This window comes from Ursus maritimus, unplaced genomic scaffold (assembly GCF_017311325.1).
Source record: "Ursus maritimus isolate PB19 unplaced genomic scaffold, ASM1731132v1 scaffold_17, whole genome shotgun sequence".
NCBI lineage: Eukaryota > Metazoa > Chordata > Mammalia > Carnivora > Ursidae > Ursus > Ursus maritimus.
In genome coordinates this window covers 48,510,730-48,525,698 of record NW_024424119.1, presented here as the reverse complement: position 1 = coordinate 48,525,698, position 14,969 = coordinate 48,510,730, and the positions used below count along the sequence as shown (strand labels likewise).

The following is a 14,969-nucleotide window of genomic DNA, read 5'->3' as shown; positions in this document are numbered from 1 at the left end:
GAGTGATTTGTGAACGGTCAGCACGTTGCAGGTAACGGAAGCCACGGGAATGAAAAGAGATCTCTGGGAAACACCAACATCCAAAAGCGAGGGGAGTAAACAACCTTCTGCTTTCAGGGTCCCAGCGCAGCGAGTCCACATCCCTAGGCGGGAGGGGCTTACCAAGGCTTAAGTGCAGAGACGCCCCTCAAGCCCACGCGGGCAGCAGGCGGCAGAGGCCCGGCTCCAGAGGAGCCGCAGCAAAGGAGCGAAGCGCGCAGGGCCTGAGCCCGGGACGCGAAGGAACCGCCACACCTCCGGGTCGCCGGCGACACGCTCGCACCAAGACTCCCGGACACTCTGCACCCTTTCCTCCGCGCGCAAAGTCCCTCTCCGGGCCCCGTCGCCCTCCGAGTCTTCCTATTGGTGGATAGGACCAAGGGACCTGGAAGTTGTTTTGTCCGGCGAGGGCTGCCCTTCCGGTTCCGTTGGGTCCCCCTTTGGCTCGGGTTCCCTGCCCCTCCCCCTTCCCGGAGCCCCGAGGGGCCGGAGCTCCTGGCGGTGCCGGATCCTGACGGTGGCCTTCCCCCGGGTCTGTAAGTGCGGAGGCGGCCGGAGCGCCGGGCAGGGGTACGGGGTCTCTCAAGAGGGAGCCCCCTTGGGGCCCTGGATTGGCCGGGACCTGTTCTGGGATGGGGGCGAGGAGCTGGCCTAGGCCCGGTGGGACTTGAGGAACCCTTGGCCCGGCCCACGCTGTGCCCCGCCCCTTCCCCGAGTCTGGAGGGGGGAGCCTAACTATGCCCCAGGGACCTCCTCCTGGGACCCCAGCCGAGGGCCCAGCAGTTGGCTTGGACGCCTGACTCTGGCATCTTGTAGGAAGTGCCAGAGCTAAGGGCCTGGCAAGGCCTCAGTGCCAGCCCGCTAGACTCACTATGCGCGTGCTGACCTAGGTTACCCTTTTGCCGGGGTTTCCCCCAAATCGGCCACTGGCGACAGCGCCTTTTCTGTTACGCCATGCCAGGTACTGGGGCTTCTTAAGATACTCTTCCAGTTTTCCAGGGTCAAGTTTGGGAGCCAGGTATAAACAAATAATTGCTCCTGTGATTTACATATCAGTCATATATGTGTGAACTGCCCAACGGGCAGTGGCTAGGAAGGCTGAAGAAAGAAAGTGACGTCTGAATTATAGTTCTTGGAGAGGATAAAGTAGGCAGAAGGAACAGTTTGCAAGGCTCTGAAGGAATGACTGAACGTAACTTGTGTGTGAAGAGGAGGAAATAGGGGGCTCTTGTGCGTAGGATGAGATAGGAGACTGGGAAAGTAGGCTGAGGTCCAGATGGTGAAAGGTTTAATCCTAAAGGAGATGGGTAGTTTTTTTAAGAGTTTTGAGCGGGAGACTTATACAGTCAGATTTGCACTGTAGAAAGCCTTGTTGTTCTAGAAGTCAGCCTATAGAAAAGAGATGTCTGTAAGTTGATTATAGACTCTCCAACGAATGTCTGGTTACCCTTATTAGAAACTCTTTGGAAGGAGTAATCGAATCAGCCTAGTGAAAGTTAATGAAGTCCTGAAATGGAGTTATGACAGTGTTACTGGAAAGAAGGAAAGTATGCTGGAGTGAATGGTGTGAAAACTCTATAATAAATTGGATGTTGAGGGAGAAAGAGGTAGCAAAGCTGATTCCTAGGTTTTAGGCCTTTGGCATTTGGAGAATGTTGATGCTATTATCAGCAATAAAACCATAAACTTGTAGATTACAAATTTATTTTTTAAAACATGTTGAATTAAAGGTATAATGGAATAGCCACATAAGACTGTCCAGTATAGAATTGGAAATGCAAATCTGCAGCTTAACCTTAGTGTTGTGGCTAGAGGTAAAAGTTTGAGTCATTGGCATAGAAATAGAAGCTGTGGTAATATTTGGCATCAGGAAGGAAGTATTGAGAAAGATGGGGATATTTTAGGGGAATGGTTGCATTTATGAAGCAGAAAGAGGAATGAATTGGTGGGATAGCAAAAACAGAGGTAGGGGATAATGTATAAAAATACAGGGTTCCAGCAACCAAGAAGACCCAGAATTAGGAGAAGGGAATTTTGAGGAGGGTCCATTGGGACAATTCATGCAGAGCATTTGGGGAATGAGAAGGGGGAGAAAAGATTGCATTTCTGTAGTAAAAGATAATTAATGGGGCACCTGCCTGGCTCAGTCAGTAGAGCATGCAGCTCTTGATCCTGGGGTCATGAGTTTGAGCCCCATGTTGGGCATAGAGATTACTTTGAAAAAGAGAGAGAGATCATTAGAGACCTTTTAAAAAGCAGTTTTAGTAGAGTAATGAGGTGACGATTTATGAAATAATGGAGACCTCAACTGGTTTGGTGTTAAATGAGAATGAGGAAAGGCCACATGTGAAGTGTTTCACAAAGAAAATTGACAGGCTTTATTTGTTTATTCACCTAACAAATGCTTATTGAGCACATTCCCAACACTGTTCTAAGCTCTTTTAAACAATTTAATTTTTAATTTCCCATAACAACCCTATGAAATAGTATTACTATTTGACCGATGGGAAAAATGAAGCACAGAAGGGGTTAAGTAACTTGCCCAGGGTCACACAGCTAGTAAGTGCTTGAGCAGGGTTTTGACCCTAGGAAATATGGGTCCAGAATCCATAGTTTTTCTCACTGCACTAAGCAGTGACTGAATATGGGAGCGAAAGGAGTGGGAAAATTTTAAGCAAAGATAGGTTCATTGATAAAAAATGGAGAGGCTTGGAAGGAGATCTTAGTTGAGAAGGTAAGTAATGGATGTATGTTTATATTACATATATATTTTTTATTTCTGTCTTATATCCTCTTTCAGTCAATGCCACTTATGTCCGTTTCTTTCACGATTAGGTCAATTTATGCCATGCTTTCATCTATCACTTACTGTCTATAATTAGGTCTCCTCTTCAGCTTCAGACTCATATCCAGCTAGCTAATGAATCTTCCCCTTCATGTCATGTAAGATTCTCTGGCTAAACATTTTAAGACCAGACCCATGATCATCCCCTCCAATATTCCCTAGCTTATTCAGTGACACTGTGTCAGATTAATCCAGTCATTCAAATCAGAGGTCTTGGAGTCATCTTAAACTATCCTTTCTTGAACCCCACCTTGGTCACCAAGTCCACCAGTTCTTTGAAAGAGCTCTCAAATCTGTTTTCCTCTCTCTGTCCATATGATTGTTGTCAGTAATCAGGTCCTCATTATTTTGATCTTGATTTGTTAGCATACTACAGGAATCCTTGCCTTCATGTCCACCGTTCTCAGAGCCATTCTCCGTTAATTTTTATTTTTAACTTGCTGAGTTTTAGACAGTGCAGGAGTTTAGGCATTTCAAGCAATAGAATAGTGCCTAGGGCAGGTACTTTTGAGTAACTTGAGGTAAAGTTAAGTTTGGTTAAGGTTGGCCATGAGGATGGGGATTTAGGGATTTTTTTTTTTTTAATAGAGCATGTAAATAAAACATGGAGAAACCAGATGGGCTCTGAGAGGAAGTAAGCCTTGAAAAAACAGCAAAAAATCAAGGACTAAGCTTTGAAGGATATACTTACCTTTACACAATTTAGTGGACCCTCGAAGAGCAAACAAGCAAAAGAATGGTGGAAAGCTGAGGCCAGTAGTTAAGCAACTTGCCCATTTCTATACAACGGTTTAAAAAGAATGAACTAGATCTATATTCAACATATATAGCTGTCAAAAACAATAAATGAAAAAAGAAAGTTGCCAAACAATATGTATAGTTTATGTGTAAGAAATGTAGTCTTATATTTTCTGGGCCTAGGCATATAGAAGTACTGTTTTTCAAATGGAGGGAAGGAGAGTCAAAAAGGACCAAACGTAAACTCAGTAGTAAGTGGAAGATGGTTGGGAAAGGGGACTTTTACAGTATCTATAATATTGAAAATTTTTCCAGGAAGGATATATTTCTGTGTATATTACTTAAAGTTAAAATTAAAAACAAAAGATTGATAACTTGGAGAATATAGTGTCATGAAAGTTACCCAAATGAAGAAAAAGATTGAGGTTTCCAGAGAAAACGGTTGTGGTGTAATGCAACCTTTTTGAAAAATGGGGTATGGTGTTAATGAGAAACAAAGATTTCCAGGTAGTTATGAGTGCTAAGTTGAAAGGTAAGGGTACTTTTATGAGGTAGATGAGAAAATAGACTGACATAAAGCTTGGGAGTTTACAATATGGAATAGAAAATTTTCCTTATAAGTAATTAAAGGTATGTGAAATAAGAAACTTGGGTATTTTCTCACTGCCTGTAGCACAGCAGTAAACATTGTCCAACTTAGAATATCCACTGATCCTTTTTGGTTACTCCTGTTTGAACAAGGGGAAATTTTCAGATCAGTTGGCACATTTGTTATGGAGATAATTATAAAAGAACTGTATAACTATAACAGAGAAAGTGGTCTTAAGTGAGAATATTCCTCTTACATTGATGTTTGAGAAATAGGTCATTCAAAGCTTGCTAATAGGGGTGCCTGGGTGGCTCAGTCCATTAAACTTCTGCCTTCGGCTCAGGTCATGATCCCAGGTTCCTGGGATACAGTCTTGCATCTGACTCCCTGCTCAGCGGGGAGCCTGCTTCTCCCTCTGCCTTCCCCCTGCATTCGCTCTCTCTCTCTCTCTCTCTCTTTCTCGCTTGCTCATTCTCAAATAAATAAAACCTTTTTTAAAAAATTGCTAATAGTGGGGCACCTGGGTGGCACAGCGGTTGAGCGTCTGCCTTCGGCTCAGGGCGTGATCCCGGCGTTATGGGATCAAGCCCCACATCAGGCTCCTCCGCTATGAGCCTGCCTCTTCCTCTCCCACTCCCCCTGCTTGTATTCCCTCTCTCACTGGCTGTCTCTATCTCTGTCGACTAAATAAATAAAATCTTAAAAAAAAAATTGCTAATAGAAACTTGGCGGTATGCAGATTTAATTGCAGTCACCTAGGTAGTAGACGATAAGGGTCTGAACCATGGCAATGATAGATAGAATAAAGAGAGAGAATCTGGAAGTCATTCTGAGGAAAGAATCAACAGAATATGGTGATCAAGACTCTATTCTACTTGATAAGTTCTTTACTTTTTCAGTTACTCAAAGCTCTTCTATAATTATGTGAGTGATTTTTATGAAACTTATGAATAACTGCTGCTATACTTAGAAGTTAATTAGTTATTTGCAAATGGCATTCAGATTTAGTATACAAATACAAATACACAAAAGATGGAAAAATAACATAAAGTTAAAATAGGTGAGAACCAAAGGTAAAACAAGGATAAGGGAATAAAATGCAATCGAGAATACGACTAGTACATAAAAGGCTTACTATTAAGTCCTCTAGACTTGACACAAATTTGACTTTACATCATACTCTTTGTTTTAAAACATAAACCTTTTATTGAAGCATAACTGAATACACAAAAGTATGAAAATCATTAAATGTACAGCTGAGTGGATATGAGGAGGGAAGTCTGAACAGTTACACGGTTAACATTCATCAGATAAAACTTCAGTCAGTCTTGTTTTTTCATATATGGACTCTGGCATCACATAGCTTGGGCCCAAGTTCCAGCTCTAACACTTAATACTTTCCACCTCTCATAAGTTGAGCAAGTTACTTATATCCGCCAAGATTGAATTTCCTCATATGCAAAATGGGGATGCTAATAATACCCACCTCCTAGGGATTTTAGGATTAGGTGGGTCAATTTAGGTAAAGCATTTAGCACTATACTTGGGACATAGCAAGGATTCAACAAAGATTAGCTATCCTTTCTCTTGTCGTTAAGCCAGTTTATAAGAAACACAATTATTCCTTTTCATTTTGACATTTTTTAAAAGTAAAAAAAAAAATTGTTTAAAATTTGGGTTTACATTGTCAAAACTATTTTGGTAACAAACTCTAGAAAGGAATTTTCCCCAGGGGACTCAAAAGAGGATATGATGATAATGAAGGGCCTCTCTACCATAGCACAATAATAATTTCATAGGGGACATTAAAGAGTTAATTATTCTTCTGGGTTTTGTTGAATGAGCTGTGTATAAAGTAACACTTGACCAAGTGTTGCCCTCAAATAACTAACATTGTATTGAAAAGATAAACCGGTGGCGGGAATCGATTAAGGGGATAAACTATGTGGTCCAGAAATAAGAGTTTATCAAAGGCAGCCAATAGAGTATATTGACACATGTTAGGCAAAACTTCTTAAAGTAAACAGAACAAATTTTCCTCACATTCTTGGACTATAGCAGAGAAATCAAAGCAAGCACTTTCCTGGGGTACCTACCTGTTGGGCTGCTCCCGCTGTTAAGTTTCTTGAGACTGATTGATAGGAAGTACTCCAGCTCCTCATTTTTGGAGCTTCAAGGAACAATTATCCCTGAGGATAGTTGTCGAAAGCACTCTGAGTATTATCATCCTATAAATGGGAGGAAGTAATGATAATTTTTGGGTGTGTGTAGGAAAATACTAACCTGAGGGTAGACTGAGGACAAGCTAAACTCTAAAAAAGAATGCCCCTTTTGGGGCGCCTGGGTGGCTCAGTCATTAAGCGTCTGCCTTCGGCTCAGGGCATGATCCCAGGGTCCTGGGATCGAGCCTGCATCAGGCTCCCTGCTCTGCTGGGAGCCTGCTTTTTCCTCTCCTACTCCCCCTGCTTGTGTTCCCTCTCTCGCTGGCTGTCTCTCTCTGTCAAATAAATAAATAAAATCTTAAAAAAAAAAAAAAAAAAGAATACCCCTTTTGTTTGGCCACTTGAAACAACAGTCATTTTTATAACTTCTGGTTATAAATTGGGGCATTCACTGTTTCCAGAATGGATGTACGAGGCCACCATAATTGCTAAAACTAACCAGTGATAATACAATTTTGCTTCTTTCTTTGTTGATATATTTCTTGTATCTCCTAGATTTTTCCTTTTTATTTGATGTTCACCATCTTTTCTCTGATGCTGTATTTGCTTTCTATATCCTTCCTTTCTCATCTTTATTGTGATTATTTATTACCTGTACATTCAGAATACCATACAAAGGAAAAGCTTACTAATTTCTGTATGCCTATTTTTGTTAATAAACCATGCCAGTTCTCCCTCCTACATTTCACCTCTCCTCCAATGACATTTTCATTCAGCTGAACTCTTAAGTTTGGAACCTTTACACATTCCTTTTATTTATTTATTTATTTTTTCATTCTCTGTATCTAGTCAATTACCAAGTTCTTTAAAATATCTTTTATTATTTTTCCTTACTCCTTATTCCCATTTTCATTCCTTTCTAGGCTCTCATGGCCTCAGATCTGTAATGCTTTTACAGACTCTGAGCTGATCTTCCTAACAGCAGTTCTTCTTTCCTTCCATTGTCAAACAAATTCTGTAGGTTCAACAGACACAAACTGAGCACCTACCATGTGTTTAGTACAATATTAGGTGATGGGAAGACACACCAGTTTGAACAGAAGAGGGTCTGGCCAGTAATGTGGCTGCAGTAAGTAGAATTTGAAGCAAAAGGAAAAAGTGTTTTGCCCTAGACGATGCAGGTTCCCAGCACCAGCCTCATTGAGTGAGATGGAGATGTTTCCCTCTAATGCCATGAAGCTTGCAGTTTGGAGGAGAAGGAACAAGTACTTAAAGTATTTTGAGTGTTACGGTAGAAGTGCTATGCTATGGGTACAGTAGAGACAACCATTTTAGTCTAAGAGCTTAGGTAGGGGCGTCTCAAGAAATAAAGGAGTGATGGGGCACCTGGCTGGCTCAGTTCATAGAGCATCCCACTCTTGGTCTTGGGGTCATGAATTTGAAACCCATGTTTGGTGTAGAGATTACTTAGAAGAACGAAAAGGAAAGGAAAGGAGAAAAGAAAAGAAAAAAGGAGGGAGGGGAGGAAGGGAAGAAGGAAGGGAGAAAGGGGAAGGAAGGAAGGGAGGGAGAAGGAAAGAGTGAGGAAGGAAGGATGGAAGGAAGGAAGAGGGAGAGAAAGGGAGGAGGGAGGAAGGAAGAGAGGAAGGGAGGGAGGGAAAGAAAGTCAAAATTGGCTAGGAATAGTGTTCTAGACTAAAGAAATAACTGTGGTGGGTACCTGGGTGGCTCAGTCGGTTGAGCATCTGCCTTAGGCTCAGGTCATGATCTCAGGGATCAAGCCCTGCATCGGGCTCTCCACTTAGCTACTACTCTGATTCTCTCTCCTCCTCTGTGATCTCTCTCACTATCACTCTCTCTCAAATAAATAAACTCTTTTAAAAAGAAAGAAAAGAAAGAGAGAGAGAGAGAAGGAGGGAGAAAAAATGAATGAATGAGCCGTGCTAAGGCCTGGAGTCAATAAAGTGCTGTCATGCACCAGGCACCGAGCACTATGAGCAAGACCTGGACTCTGCTTCAGGAGCTGGTGTTCTTTGAGCCTTGGTAAGTCACTGTTATAGAAGATAAGATTATAAAGAGTGGGCTTCAGGATCTATATGTGGCCAATTACAGCTGATTGTCTCTTGTGATTCTCAACTATGGAGTTGATGAGTGCACAAAGTTCAAGGTGAATTTATTGATGCACTGAGATTGTAGAGCTGGTTTTCAAGGCTAGAGTTGATATACCTACTGATCTCACAGAAGACTGGTATATAAACAGAGTGCCAATTTATTATTTTTACTATGACTGGTGGACTGGAATTATCAAGTTCACATAGCTAATTCATCCTTCCCTTTAGAGAGAAACATGGGAAGCCAAATTATCAGAAGATCCTTTAGAGAGTATAGAATCAGAACATAGGAATTTTCTCCAAAGGAATTGCTATATAAAGGGACAGATACGCAAAGAGTTTGGCAGACACCTTCTTCATGGTTGAATGGGTTATGCCAATGTTTATCATAATTATTATTAGGTTTACTTCATTGGTCTATACTCAAAGGTTAGTCTTCATCCAGGAGACAATGGGAAGTCACAGAAGGATTTTAGGCGGGGGTTGTATATAATCAGATCCAGTGTTTTTGAAAGTTGACATTTGGTGTAGAAGTTGGATTAGGAGGAACAGAAGCTGGAACCCAAGGAACATTTATGATCCTGTTCTAGTAGTCCAGTTGATGAGTAATGATGGATAAAGAGGAATAAAGAAGAAAGAACAGAATCTATAAGCAATTAATTTGATTGACTTTATTCCTACTGAGATTCCCACCAAGTGGCTCATCTGGTTTTTCTATATAAAATATTTACTTTCTGTATCAAGAAATGTTGCTTGAGAGTTTAGATTTGTCCAAAATGCACAGGATAAAGACCTGTGCATTTGACACTGTCTAAACATTGTCCCTTTAAGTCTATTACTTTCAGTTTATTGCAGAAATGCTTGTATGAATAAATGCACATCAGTTTAAATAGAAGATGGTTTAGCCAGGAATGGGGCAAGCAAGGTCACTGCAGTTCTTTAAAGTAGAAAGCAAGGAAAACATTTTGTCTTTGAAGAAGCAGATTCATAGTATCATGCAAAAGAAAATAGTTACTTTATTACTTGTTGGGATGTTTTTAGTTTGTTTTTGAAACCTGATAGAATTCTCATTTGAGAAGCAGAAAAAATGTTCTTAGGAGTAACTCAAGCACTGTTCTTGTAAAGTATCTTAAAAAGTTGAATGGATGCCAGACTATTTACAGTGATACAAGTCTACTTCTTAGGTGCAATTGACACTTGATGTGGAATAATTTTTCACAGCCTTTGAAAGCTGTTACACTAGCTTCCTCTTTCAAGGAAAATTTCATTTGGATACATATGAAGAGATATGACAACACAAATTTATTTTTGGAAGGAAAAATCCAGGTTTCTTAATTGCTTGAATTTTCTTAAATTCATCCTTTTTACATTTCTGTTCTTTAGGTCTGCCAAAATGTCTGAAAGATCAGATCTCCTTCACTTCAAGTTTGAAAATTATGGAGATTCAATGTTACAAAAAATGAACAAATTAAGAGAAGAGAATAAATTTTGTGATGTTACAGTTCTCATAGATGATATTGAGGTACAGGGGCATAAAATTGTGTTTGCTGCAGGTTCCCCCTTCCTAAGAGACCAGTTTTTACTGAATGATTCCAGAGAGGTGAAAATCTCCATATTGCAGAGTTCCGAAGTGGGGAGACAATTGCTCTTATCCTGTTATAGTGGTGTGCTGGAATTCCCTGAGATGGAACTGGTCAATTACTTGACTGCTGCAAGTTTTCTTCAGATGAGCCACATTGTAGAACGTTGCACGCAGGCCTTGTGGAAGTTTATAAAGCCAAAACAACCAATGGATAGTAAAGAGGGATGTGAACCGCAGAGTGCTTCTCCCCAGTCAAAAGAACAGCAGGGAGATGCCAGCGGCTCCCCAAAACAGGATTCACCTTGTATTCATCCATCTGAAGACAGTATGGATATGGAGGACAGTGATATTCAGATTGTTAAGGTAGAATCTATTGGGGATGTGTCCGAGGTTAGAAGTAAAAAAGATCAGAACCAGTTTATTTCTTCTGAACCCACTGCTTTACATTCGTCAGAGCCCCAGCATTCCCTGATAAATTCAACTGTGGAAAACAGAGTAAGTGAAATAGAACAAAACCATCTCCACAATTATGCCCTCTCTTACGCAGGCAGTGATAATATCATCATGGCCTCAAAAGATGTCTTTGGGCCTAATATTCGAGGTGTAGACAAAGGCCTACAGTGGCATCACCAGTGCCCAAAGTGTACCAGGGTGTTTCGCCACCTGGAGAACTACGCCAACCATTTAAAAATGCACAAACTCTTTATGTGTCTACTCTGCGGCAAGACTTTCACTCAGAAAGGCAACCTTCATCGACACATGCGTGTGCATGCCGGCATTAAACCTTTCCAGTGTAAGATCTGTGGGAAAACCTTTTCTCAGAAGTGTTCCTTACAGGATCATCTTAACCTTCACAGTGGAGATAAGCCCCATAAGTGTAACTATTGTGACATGGTTTTTGCACATAAGCCAGTTTTGAGGAAACATCTTAAACAGCTGCATGGCAAAAACAGCTTTGATAATGCCAATGAAAGAAATGTGCAAGACCTCACAGTGGATTTTGATTCTTTTGCATGTACAACAGTCACAGACTCTAAAGGGTGTCAGCCACAGCCTGATGCAACACAGGTCCTGGATGCAGGTAAACTGGCCCAAGCTGTCTTGAACTTAAGAAATGATAGTACTTGTGTGAATTGAGTAGGGGCTGTATGCTCACAACTTAGAATGGACTGAAAACGTGGCAATAGTCTTGAGTCTTTTTAGGAGTGATTTTGCTAGTGTGACTTCTCCCAAAGCCTCTGTGCAGGTTGTAGGGGTGAGTCCAAGCACTAACAGAGCAGGCAACTTACCACTTGGAGTGGTCTTGCCTTCCTTTTGCCCTCTCCCATTTTGTGTTTTGAATTATTTATCCCGTGATGTCTGTTTTCCTTTTCCAAGGAGTATTCCATTTGTCTACCTAACATTGACTTTTGTCCTAGACTGACACTATTTTAGGCTTTTCACTGGGCACATCCTGAAGGTACCGTTAAGTTAATAACATCACCTACAGTCCACTAATAGATGCTATGCTAAGAGAAGTGAGTAGTATTTTTCTTTGGCAAAAAATAGGCTGAGATATGAGGTGATACTGCTCTTGGCCTGAATATGTGATAGAACTTCTGGTTGCCTAATGTTAATTGCCTACTGATAATGAATCTGCCTCCTACATTTGTACTTGTCTTGGAACTGGCTGTGAAGTATTTTGGGTTGTTCTGTATTCTTCAACAGTATTATGGCCCAACTTCATTGTCACTGAGTGGTTCATATAGACAAGAGTACAATCTTTTCAGCAACACCTACAGACAAATAGGGATCAGCATGAGGAGCATAATTAACAAAGGACAGAAGTACAATTGTACAATAGCACTTACATAGGAGGTCTTCCCAAAAAGAAGCCAAATGCTTATAATTAATGTGTAATTTATTTGTGGATGCTGTTGAAGTCGGGATTGCTCCAGGCACACTTAAAATGTGCTAAAGTATAATGGTCTCTCTAAAAAGGGACTATTTGGGAGTCTGTCTCTGGACTTTGTTTTAAAGGCTAGCCATCAGAAAGGTGAGTTTGGCCTTCAGAGTTTTGTCTGGTGTAATGTAATCTCTGAATTCTCATTTCTTCCTGTACACTAGTTTCTAAAATGGATGAAAAAAGTAGATCACGGAGGAGCAATCAGGTTTTGCATTCAGATATTCCTATAAAGGTACACAGTCCCACCTTGCCATGTTTGATAGCTCACTCATACAAAATTGATCTTCCAATATGGAAAAACAGAATTGTTTCTCCTAAAGCACATGTTATAGTTCAGAAATAAAATTTTGAGTCTTAGCAGCTTTTGGCTCAGGAGTTAGATTTAGGTAATAGGAGTCTTAGAGTCCTTAGAGAATCTTAACTCCACCTCTTTTTTTTTAAGTTGGGGTATCCAAAGCTCAAAGAGGTGGCCTGGCCAAGGTTGGCTGAAGTAGAGAAGTGACTAAGAATGAGCTAATGTCTTATTTCTCACTATCTCTTGGCTTAAAAAGAGTTAGTACATGATCAGGAGTATATTAGCAAAAAGCTCCCAGTTTGTGCTTCACTTTTGGGAATCCCTGTTGGCTTTTTGAGACAGCCCGGATTTTGAAAACAAAACATCACAGGAAGGATGTTTTTTGTTAATTAATTATTTTTTGTTAGAGTGAATATTACATTCTTCTCAAGCAAGTGACTGACTTTTTAGGTGGGGGTCAAGGAGGGAAAGGACAAGTAAGAATACGCGAGAAGGATCCAAATGTGAAACTTGATTTTTGTCTGGAAGCAGTGTTTATTTCATTTCCACGAGGATTTTCTGTTTTTATTTTTGAGCTCTGAGAATGCATGTACAGATAAACCAAAACTGAAGTTTAACTTGAGTAGTCACAGGGAATTCTTAAAGTTGTTATAATTTGATGCATTTACATGTGAATCTGATTTGAGTTATAATTTCTACCTTTTGTTAAAACACTTAAAAATGAGAATAAAATTGAGTGATAAGACTAATAGGTATCTTATGCCTAAAGTCACTCATTTTTATGGTCTAATGATGCTACCTAGCATTCTGATTTTTCTATGATCCAGCCAAAGAGTACCAATTCTATGCAACAGTGAGACATTAATATGTTAACCAATGTTTCTCTGAACATATTTCATCATAGGGAAATTTCAAGTTGGAGTGCTTCCTTTGCTTACATTCATGTCCTGTTTTTGTTACTGGTTTGAAGACTAAAAGGCATGGGTTCAAATAAGATTGGTCTCTTTGGTTGGAGACTATTTCTGGGTTCATTCAGTAGTTGAGAAACATTTATTGGGCACCTTTGTTGCCAGGCACTGTGCTAGATACTGAAGATACAAAGGTAAGATTGCTATGGTCCCTGCCCTCACAGAGCTTACAGTCTCATGCAGTCTTATGTGGTCTTAGATAAGGTGATTTAAACTAGGAATAATAAAGAAAATACCTTGTTTCCTTTGATCACTTAAAATCAGCATCTCGATGGTTTTTGATCAGTAAAACTTCTAGTTCCCACCTTTTGCAACTGCAAACCACTGAAGTGATTTACAGTCTCCTCCATTTCTTGGCTGGAGAGGTGTTCTGTTTCTGTGAGACATTTTCTTAATTTTGGTGGGACTTGACTTTTCTCCTTTGTTTATATATGTTTCTTAGATTGTATTGCAAAGTGGTCAACTTAACTGATATCAAATACATTTTATAAGGGAAGATGACTTTCAAAACTAGTTGTATTCTTATAGAGGATGAAGATTTTTTAAAACCTTAGTCATTCTGCATTTATATTTTATGGATCCCCAGATTAACTAAAAAGGACTCTCTTTACCATAGTTTGGTTTTTAAAAAATTACTGTGTGTCACCGTTATTTATTTATTATTTAATTTTAAAGACAAACTCCAAACTGAAGTGGCTCTGAGGTAAATCAGATGTGGTTTTGTTTTAGTTTCTTTATTAGAAGATCTATAAATGGAGGGTGACCAATGTCACCACTTCTAAAATACTGTCCTAAACAAACCAGAATATTTTATTTCAGCTGGTGAATAGCTGTTCTAAATCTGTTGTATGTTAGACATACTATGAACTACCTCTTCACTTATTATGGGGAAGTTTCCTTAATAAAAGTGTGACAATTAAATCTCTGGTGTCAGTGGTTTCTTTTCTCTGTCCCTCCTGCTTTCCTTTTCAGTGGCCTAAATTTGAATAAGGAAAGCTTTCTTCACTCCTATTGCTTAAAACACATATTAATCAAGCACTCTGAGCATGGCTTCTGAAGCAAATCTGATAAACTAGAAATTGTTAGTAGGGTCACTTACTTCCAGGAGAATCTGTTAACTGAGGTGGTAGAGCTACTGCTTTCAACAACTGGTTCAGACATTCCTTCATTTAGCAAATACTTGATGCCTGCTCAGGGCTAGACTTCGGGAATGCAAAGATCATAAATCACTGTCCTAAATACCTCTGCCCAGATGGGTCACAGATTCCAATACAGGTATGATAATTGCAATAATGAAGGCAGCCAACGGGCTTACAGGCTCCCAACTGGGAGCCAACTAATTCCAGGGCAATTCAGGATGGCTACAGGGATGACGGGATTTATGAACGCGATTTTGAAGGATAAGTGGGAGGAGAGAGAGGGCACGAGGGAAGAGGCAGCCACAAGAGTTTAGATAGAAGGCCTGGGTTTGCCCAGAACTGGCGGGTGGGGAGGGGGTCAGGGAACGATGACACGCGACAGATGAGTGAAATGAGATCCAGAGGTCGGGGCCAGATCCTGATGGTCATTAGCTAGGCATTCTCGAATACCGATCCTTAGGGCAGTCTCCTTTCCTCCGCCACCTTTTAAATTGTAGATGGCCCAGTGAGGAGAGAACCCGGCCCGTAACAACCCATGAGGGCCTCCCAGTGGTCC

The 14,969-nt window shown here is 40.6% G+C and overlaps 2 protein-coding genes across 2 annotated transcripts in view; one reads left to right on the top strand and one right to left on the bottom strand.

Annotated features, from left to right (window-relative positions):
• Positions 1–363, bottom strand: part of RABGAP1 (RAB GTPase activating protein 1) — a 159,714-nt gene extending 159,351 nt beyond the window's left edge. Inside the window, exon 1 of the mRNA XM_040631851.1 lies at positions 163–363. The gene's annotated coding sequence lies outside the window, so the exon portion shown is untranslated. The remainder of the gene's footprint in view (positions 1–162) is intronic.
• ZBTB26 (zinc finger and BTB domain containing 26) lies at positions 296–14,964 on the top strand. Its single transcript, XM_008698791.2, has 2 exons — positions 296–575; positions 9,868–14,964. The coding sequence occupies exon 2, from the start codon at positions 9,878–9,880 to the stop codon at positions 11,201–11,203; it is 1,326 nt and encodes a 441-aa protein (XP_008697013.1). The 5' UTR covers positions 296–575; positions 9,868–9,877; the 3' UTR covers positions 11,204–14,964.
• The last annotated feature ends 5 nt before the right edge of the window (positions 14,965–14,969 follow it).